General features: G+C 32.7%; 1 protein-coding gene across 4 annotated transcripts; it reads right to left on the bottom strand.

The window, feature by feature from the left end:
* Positions 1 to 32: 32 nt before the first annotated feature.
* On the bottom strand, positions 33 to 6,327 carry olf186-M. 4 transcript variants are annotated; one of them, XM_053751059.2, is made up of 7 exons: positions 6,081 to 6,314; positions 5,910 to 5,942; positions 5,117 to 5,547; positions 4,584 to 4,739; positions 3,771 to 3,864; positions 2,416 to 2,500; positions 33 to 2,154 (listed from the first exon to the last, which is right to left on the bottom strand). In XM_053751059.2, the coding sequence occupies exons 2-7, from the start codon at positions 5,923 to 5,925 to the stop codon at positions 2,118 to 2,120; spliced, it is 819 nt and encodes a 272-aa protein (XP_053607034.1). In that variant the 5' UTR covers positions 5,926 to 5,942; positions 6,081 to 6,314; the 3' UTR covers positions 33 to 2,117. The 4 variants fall into 4 exon arrangements, with proteins under 4 accessions (XP_053607034.1, XP_053607033.1, XP_053607036.1 ...); XM_053751058.2 differs by lacking the exon at positions 2,416 to 2,500 and having other exon boundaries at positions 6,081 to 6,312; XM_053751061.1 differs by lacking the exons at positions 2,416 to 2,500; positions 5,910 to 5,942 and having other exon boundaries at positions 6,195 to 6,327.
* Positions 6,328 to 9,633: the final 3,306 nt, after the last annotated feature.

Below are 9,633 nucleotides of genomic sequence, written 5' to 3'. Positions count from 1 at the left end.
TATATGTCAGTGATTAAATAATAATAAAAGTATTTCGAGAAACAGGCTTTTTATTTGAATGTTGCCAGTTTTGATCACACAATTCTTCCTTTCCCAAATAAATAAATTACGCAATAGTATAAGTACACATTAAGGTTATAAATATGAGCAATCGTTGATACTTCCATGGTATTGATTTCTATTCATTAATAAAACGCATTTACGTATATAATGATTGAAATTTTTAAAGTCAGTAGATATAAACGCAGATAGGTGTTATAGTTATTAAATAATTACTGACGTTGTGTCAGGCTCTTCAGGCTAATTTAATCTTTAATGTTTTGTTCATGCAATTATAGTACAACGAGTACCTACTAATTCCATGGTTTTGCTTTAATATTAGACAATAAATTACAGATCCGACGGATCAGACATTTGACATAGGTATCGGACTTTACACACAAATCTTAAAATTTGTAAATAAGGCACAATTAAACATCTTACAAAACAAAAGCCTTCATTATTCTTTTTCCAGATGGTTTTATCCTTTTTCAGACAGTGGCATGATAAAGTTGAATTACAAGTTTAGATGTGGTATGCAAACACAATACATTTTAGTATTAAACAAATAGAACACAAAAAAGCAAATTCGAAGTCTAATATTGCGTCGTGCGTAAAATATAATATCTAAATGATATTATATTTTATCTTCAATTTATTATAATCTAAAATGTATAATCAAGATCTTTATATCTCGTTTACATACTAGTACAATATACTTGTAGAATATTAGATCTGAAAGTAGAATTATTTGGGCGTAACTTGCATTACGCTCCAATAGAGTATGGGTCACGAGCGAGTGCGTGTCAAAAATATACCTATACACCCACGTGATGAAACAAACAAGTGTGACGCAAACCTAACGGTGCTAAAATTGACGATTTAAGTGAAATTAATAAAAATAATATATACCCTAAAATTCATTTAAATTTAGTAACGCTGAAAATACACCACAGCCAACACTTATACAACTACGGGTTATCAGACAAACAAGTATTTTATAAGTACGCTATTTTACACAAAACAACAACTACACAAAAATTAAATATTTAAAATAGTAACAATTCATAAAGTAGTTATGTACATGGTTTAAATTTATTTTAAGTTAATAAATTCTCAATTTATTTTGAGGCAAGTTTACAACCCACGCACGCGCCTCAAGCCAATGAATTCCCAAAGTAACAAAGCTGACGGCGGCGGCTGCGGTGTGCGACACCTTCCATTATAGATTTATTTATTTATAAGAAAATATGACTGATAAGATTTCCTACGTATTAAAGTGAATGTTCAGTATATAAAGATCACAAGGTAAAGTTATGAGAGATATAAAAATACAATACAATCCACCAAGTAAGCTCTTGAGACAGGTAAAGATATTTAAATCCTTACCATAAAAATACTTTAATACAATCTACAGAGAAATCAGATTCAAAATCACGATAACATGATATTTCATAGTAAATATTTTATATCTTCATAGAATTAAGAAATATCACAATATTAGTTTTTCTTCACATTGTTCATTTTCAGTCCAAAATGTACCAGACTTGACCCATTTCTCATATTAAATATAATTGAAATATTTCTTAACCATATCTCTATCCCTTATCACAATAAATTTACAATACAACACAAATAAATACTCAATTAATTACTTAATATGAGCGTCATATTGCAGTGACGTCTAAGGTACTTAATAACGAAGTCGTTATATTAAGTACGAAGGTACTTGTCTTCGATCACATTTATTTGAGATTGAAGCTTATTGCACAAAAAATTAACCTATTCCAAATAATTTAGAATGATCTACTCAATCCTTCCAGAGGAGTTTGAAAAACAATCAAAATTAACTCCATCGCCAAATAAGTAGGTAAAACATTATAGCAAAGAAATTAGGAATCAAAGTAACATTGGAGAATGCTTTTTTCTTTGGCTGTATTACATATCGGACATGTCAATGATGCCGCAGCGGAGCGGGCGCAGGCGCCGCGGCACTGCGCATGTCCGCTATGGAGTGCCGCGCTTTCATCAGCGCTTCTTCACGACACACGTCATCTTGTAGGATACACTCTATGATTTTAGCTACAATTGTCGACGGTGGAACATGAGGATTCCCTAAAAATAAAGGTTTATCAGTTAATAAGTTCTAGTTACAACGTAAATGCACGTTTTACTTAATTGAAAAAGAAATTATATTTCAAATGTAATCACCATAACATAATATTAGATTCCCAGTTATTTCAATACAATAGAATACAATGGTATACGCCGGCAATAAGGTAAATTTATACAATACCACAATTAATAAATTAAAATATAGTAACATAGTTAGTTAGTATAGCAAATTAAACATAATGTTAGTACTTAGGTACTTACTGAACAGCAATTTCGGGAACTTGATACGATCTATGATAACCCGAGGTAACTGGTTTCATAAAACGGCAAACGGGAGTGCAGTGCTCTGTTAGTCAGTTCATTATTCCACAGGTTAGTATGTTACTATGTATTTCATGACCTCAACACATGATTTGATTAAATAACCATCAGTATGATAAGTATTTAATAATTAGGCGTTATTAACTACATTTTTAAATAAGTAAATACATTATTATTAAGCATAATTAAGCAACCATTAAAAAGTTAGGAATCTGTCATAAATTTTAATAAAAAAACATGTTGAATGATAAATAAAATAATAAATAAACAATTAAAACTATCCTTATGCTACGGCCACACTATCGCGATTACGCGAAGATTTGCGTCGTCGCGACACGTCTGGCCAACGAATTCGTCCTATCTCGAATCATCTTCGCGAATACGAATGCCCTTCGCGCCGCTGTCGGTAAAATGCCACACATCAGAGGGTTTTGTTGCGACAAAGTTTTTGTGTATAGATAACATCCACCATCGCCTTTTATTCCTCTTTTTGATCTTTTTATTTCTGTTTCCGTAATAAAGATGCAGTAATTATTAGCCGCCATGTTATACAATGCAACCGCCTCTTCAATGTTATCCGCGAAATGATTATCGCGACGTAACAAAATTTTTTTTTGATGTGGCCAAGCTCTTCGACATTGATAGAACACGAACTTTTATCGTGACAATGCGAACGCGAATCTTCGCGTTGTAATGTGGCCGTAGCATTATAGGTAGATAAATATTTAATTATGAAAATTTAAAGGTTAAAATGATGTTAGCAAAGACAAACATTGACTAAAACCAATTTTAATATCTTTATGACATAGATATTTATTAATGGGGAATATGCTGAATACAGACTTAAAGAGAAAATACAATCAAGATAAAAGATCACTTTAAAATATTTACCAACAGTTATTAGAATCTATAAGCAATAAAATTTTAATTTCGAACTCTTTTTCGCAAAACAAGAGTTTATTAATTCTATAGAATTTTGAGAAGTGTCATTTTTCGACACTTCGAAAATGATAAACCCATGGATTTAGTAAGTTTGTACGTCGTACGGGGTATCTAAGTACTAATTCTATGGATAAACCCTTATATATTTTCAAAATAAAATTGAAGCACATACGGCAGAGTACTTAATTACTTCTGTGTAGTAATTTTATCGATCTGGCATTAAATCAGCATTTTAATTTTACATTAAAATAGTGATTTGCTACTACCAACTAAGGCAAGTAGGTATATATATTGCCCATTATGAAAATAACATACTAAAAATGGTAAATGCAAATATTAAATGATTATCATACCTGTTAGTCCTCTGTATCCAAAAATACCACAGTCATGCATTCTCATAGAGTGATGTTCGTTTTTTATAAACTCCTCTGTACTGATTCCTTTCAGCTGAAATAAGAAATATTTATCATCAATAGTAACATAAAACAGAATATATATTCAAGTATCCTGATAATATTACAAATCCATGGAAGTGTTTAAGTGTGGTAGTTAATAAATATGAAAAATCACAAAGGGAAGCAGAAATGCTTCCCTCTAATCTTGTGCATACTGACGACATTTTTGTAAGGAATCGAGCCACGTACAGTGTAGGGTTCCGTAGTTTACTACAAAAACCAAACAAGTGCTAGTCAGATTCACTGATATCGAGAGTTTCGTACCATGTTATAGGGTTGTTTTTAAAACACCAGCCAAATTGATATATTATTTTCACTGACTACTCGTAACAAAACACGACTAAAACCCATATCTATACTTTTATTATAAAGAGGTAAGTGTTTCGAAATATAAATTTCAATACAACCAAATTTTTTAAAATTGCATATGTAGTGTTATTGAAATTATTCCCACTTCACATCCGGGAGCTACCCTAAAAATTTGTTGTTATGCAAGATTTTTATTAGACCATTGCCAGCGTGATTTATTTGTATACCAATACCAAATAACATCATTCTAGTACTAATAGTTTTTGAACAAGATCACGGAGGGATGGACAGACTGACGACATGGCGAAATTATAACTACTTGTCTGTAGGACTATGGAACCCTAAAAACTGGCTTGTAATAGAAATATAAATAAAGTTTGAATAGAACTAGAAGTATGGTACCTTTGATGGTGCTAAAAATCTGTCAGGTATTCTCTGTAGCTTTTGCTGCTTTTCGCTGGGTCCAAATCCTAAGGCCAACAAAACTGATTCTGCATCTACTTTTCTTGCTCCCAAAACATTTAGCACAGAACTGCTACTTGAGCCACTGGCGTCAGACTAGAAGCAAAGGAAATAACTTACATATGATTTTGAATCACATAATGAGTCCCTACAATTACTAGCATTATTATTGAAAATGTTAACCTTCACAAATTTAGTTCCTTCACTGTCATATAAATACAACATAAATACTAGAAATATTTTAAATTACGCTATGTAATCAAGACTTAATTTATCCCTCAAATCAATGCTTCCTACAATAATACCTGAAGTCGTATTGACTTCAGGTATTATTGTAGGAAGTATTGATGATATTATTCAGGATGACACAATGCATAAATAATTGTTATCAACTAGGATCATGTTAAGTTCGAAATAAGGCCAATATATAACAGATCACTAGGTGAAGGGTTAATAAATAATGATAAAACTACCTGAAGAGAATGATCCCTAAATAAGGGATTTTTGAATCTAGGTGAGTAACCTTCAGATTGAACAGAATGGTCTCTTTGCAACCTTTTGATGTTACACTGGGGAATACTCGTCAGTACCCCACTTTCTAGTGATTTTCGTTTCCAGGTATCTTTATGACTAGGAACATCTAAATTTTGCTCATCATGTAGCTTATTTGTGGTAACTTCGACAACAGTATTATCTGTCACTGAGTCTTCAAGTTTACTCTCTTCAGATTTTACTTCCTTGATTTCATCATCATCTACTTTGTTAGTTTCAGGCTCCTGTTCAGCAGGAAGGGAATCTAACCATTGTTGAACAGGACTACTGCGTCTCATGTCTTCAATTACTCCACTAAGCCAACCCCTTACTTTACGTTCCAGTAAAGATGATACTGACTCGTTAAATGTATCTGTAAAAGTAGAATTTATTTTAAAGAAGTTGTTTCTTTCAAATATTTAAATTATAATACAATGATGAACAAATTCAAGCAACTACCTACCCATACCCAACTTACGATTTCATAATGTACATGAAGAAATAAAAGTGATACATACTATAAGGTGTACATATCCAAATTAAAAATGGAAATCTATTTTCTGTGAATTTTAAAATGATGTTTATGTTCTTAATCTTAATGTATATGATATCATATGTATATTTTACAAGGTGCAAACAAACAAGGGCACATTATATACATAGGAAATAGTCCAAAGTTAAAGTGTTAAAAATATATATTAGGTACTTATATAAAATTTTGTTGGTTTAACCAACCTTGCTTTGGATCCATCTTCGTTTTAGGTAACGCTGCATGCAATACCAGAGGAATATTATAAAAATAACGTGCAAAACATTCTATCACGAAACATGGTACGAAATTAATTGATTACAAGTTTACAACAAAAATAATACAATAGGTACCTACAATACATTACTCGAACATACCTTGTTATCAATTTTACTAGCGAGGTCGCGTTGTTTTTAGCATACTAAAACATAGAAGTCTGCCCCTTTTATATACTTAGTAATTACTGTAAAAAAAACATCAAATAATCTCACGGCTGTTTGTGATTCACGAACACGGATATCATCACAAGACGAGCGAGCTGCTAAACACGAACTACAGGTACGACATGATCCGCGATCTTCCGGATCTTCATCAGAAGATGAAAGGACTGACAAATTAGTGACAATGACTGAGACTGACATGCTTGTCGTGTGAATGACAGTGACGTAAAACGATCGGTATTGCCCGTATTGCCATTTATACGTTTCTTTAATTTTTAGGTGGTTATTGTATTTCTTACTCTTTTTTTTCACTCTCTCTCTCTAAGCGTTCTAAGCGTTAATCTATATTCTACCGGTTCCTTCATCAGCTGTTGATCGACGGAGCCCAAGCTTCGCTTTCCTATTTCATCCTTTTTCCATTATTATCGTCATCCTTAGTTGTCAGACGGTATGCACAAATATTTAGAAGGGCCCCGCGCGCACCTTATCTCAGGGCATGCCACAGATATTAGAACATTAGGTGGATATCTTTCTCTTAGGAGATAAGTAGATTCATGGAATATAGTATTACTGCACATTTATCCTGCCAGAGTACAGCATTGTATGTTAGTTAAACAAAAGCTTTGCCGCCTTTTGCTATGTCGATTAAAACGTTTATTTTAGAGTACCTTATTAATCCTTTCATTATTTATTTATTTAAATTTCGAAAACCATGGGATACGCCTCACGCTGTAAAATTTTCGAGCCAAAAAACGGTCAAAAAGAAACTCGGAACACTTCATACGTAGACTTAATAAAATATGAACTTCATACAGGTAAGATCTTCAGTCAAAATCAAGTTCATATCAGTTTATGACCACAGTTGACCAAATAATGCAGAATATAACCTAAAATAGTGTTATTATTTTCAGGATAATCCACTAAATTCTTTAAACTCGCATCACGATTGCGTATAAGGTATTTTTGGTCGTAAATGTGCAACAATATTGAAAATTGGCGCTTTTTGCCTCCATTGGCAATGTTTGTATACCTTAGTTGTACCAGTAGCGCCATCTGTGCTAAGCTTGGCGTAATATACCCTATTATTAGCGGAGTACCTACTAATTCCATGGATAGATCCGGGGCATGCTCTGCCCGAGCAACAGCTCCCCGAATGCGTATGCAGCATGATTATATGGCATTTGACACGTCAGATAACACTGAAGCCAACCACTCACAAGAACTTTTTATTTTAATGCAATGTACATATATTGCTATCTCTGTCATCTATAGTCCAACCTCTCATTCTCATGTATCGCTAGGTATATATTAGATCTTAAGCTTTGTTCAAACTAAGGCGAATCCTGCGCGGGACGCGAGACGCAAATCAGTGCGATTCGCTAGCTCACTTAACCTCTGAAACTGAAGCGAATCCCACGTCTCTTTATATTTGATTTATCAATAGGAAAGAAGAAAATGAGTTCATAAGCTGAGTACTCAACGCTTAACATTTGGAGAATTTCACACTGTAATACCCATATTAGGTACGCAAAGATACTTATTTAATTATTTACTTACTTTTTGTAAAAATAATTCAAGGTTCAAGTTCAACGGCACTTCGAAAAATCAGTCGCTCGTTATCCCGCGTATTTTCGCTGCAGCTCATGCGACTATTCGTGTCAATTTGAACACGTCAGGTTAGCTGACGCAATTGGCGGGAGCGAATCCCGTCCCGCGCGGGATTCGCCTCAGTTTGAACGAAGCTTTATAGTCGCGCAAGAAGTGAAAGTCTTCAGGCGCCTCGCCAGTCAGGCTACCGATGAAAGAGATAGCAATACATGTAATTTGTTGAAGTTTTAAATTGTTTTTAGTGAAATAAAGTGTAAATAGGTAGTCAAAAATAGTGTAAAGACTAGTTAGATTGTAAGAGGTGTAAATCTAATAAATGTTTTGTTTATTTTATTTAAATCTCCTTTTCCAACCCTACCAAAATAGTTTAAGAAATTCGGACACTCCTTAGAAAGTTTACCTGGAGGGTAGGTGTACCTACTCTCAGAACAGCGAGTGCGATTTTTATTATAATGAATGACTAAACGTAGGTTTTTTTATATTGTTTTTAAAAATATGTTTTTTGAAATCCTTATAGGTCTAAGTTATAGGTACCTACGTATTGTTGATTTTATTTTTAAATTTATTTTAAAATGGGTACTTAACCTACCTTCCTACTTACTCAGAATTTAGAATAATATTAACTTATACTTAGTTACACAGAAGTCAGTTGAATATCTATAGTACTTATTAAAAACTAATCAAATTTACCTACCTTTTTACGAGGCAAAAGAAAATTATGGAAAATCTTCACTAATTATAATAACTTTGTCTTCGTCGTCTATACATTCTTTTACTAACAGTTAATTCGCTTGCAATACAATCAATCAAAAATACTTCCTGTACATTGAATTAATTTACATAAAAATAAAATTAGGCGATAGAGTCACAGCAACAGAGTAAGAATTTGAAAAAAAAAATCTGTCTGTCTGTCTGTTTGTACACGCTAATCTTCGGAACTACTAGTCAGATTTTAATGAAACTTTTCTTGTTATATAGCTATTAAGCCTGGGCAACATATAGGGTATAAATGATTTTGAAAACTGGAACACCTGATGGAGTACTATGATGGTACAGCTAAACTATAGGGAATATAGAAATGACGACTTAACAAAAATTGTTCATTCTGATGAGCATTTTCTGTTGAGATATAAAAATCGAAAATCTAAAACACCTGATATAGACCCATGATGGTACAGCTAAACTATAGGAAAAATAGAAATGACGCTCTAATAAAAGTTGTTCAGTCTGATGAGCATTTTCTGTTGAGTTATAAAAATCGAAGATCTGGAACACCTGAAGAAGAGTCATAATAGTTCAGCTAAATTATAGAAAGTATAATTTTTCAGTCTGATTAGCATCTTCTGTATGTATATATATCGTTACAATTGTCTGTACACCGTGAACCGAGAGGTCCCGGGTTCGCCCCGTTCGGGTCATGATGGAAAATGATATTTTTCTGATTGACCCGGGTCTTGGATGTTTATCTGTATACGTATTTGTTATAAAATATAATATCGTTGAGTTAGTATCTCATAATACAAGTCTCAAACTTACTTTGGGGCTAGCTCATATATATATATATATATATATATATATATATATATATATATATATATATATATATATATATATATATATATATATGTTACATAAAAACAAAATTAGACGGCAGTCATCATAGTAATAAGTAGTAGAGTAAAAATTTGAAAAAAAATATGTCTGTATGTCTGTCTGTCTGTTTGTACACGCTAATCTTCGGAACTACTGAACGGATTCGAATGAAACTTTTTTGTTATATATCTATTAAGCCTGGGCAACATATATGCTATAATTTATTTTGAAAACTGGAGCACTTGATGGAGGACCATGATGATCCATCTGAACTATAGGAAATATAGAA

Source organism: Plodia interpunctella, chromosome 10 (genome assembly GCF_027563975.2).
Source record: "Plodia interpunctella isolate USDA-ARS_2022_Savannah chromosome 10, ilPloInte3.2, whole genome shotgun sequence".
NCBI classification, from domain to species: Eukaryota; Metazoa; Arthropoda; class Insecta; order Lepidoptera; family Pyralidae; genus Plodia; species Plodia interpunctella.
This window is presented reverse-complemented; position numbering and strand designations above follow the sequence as displayed.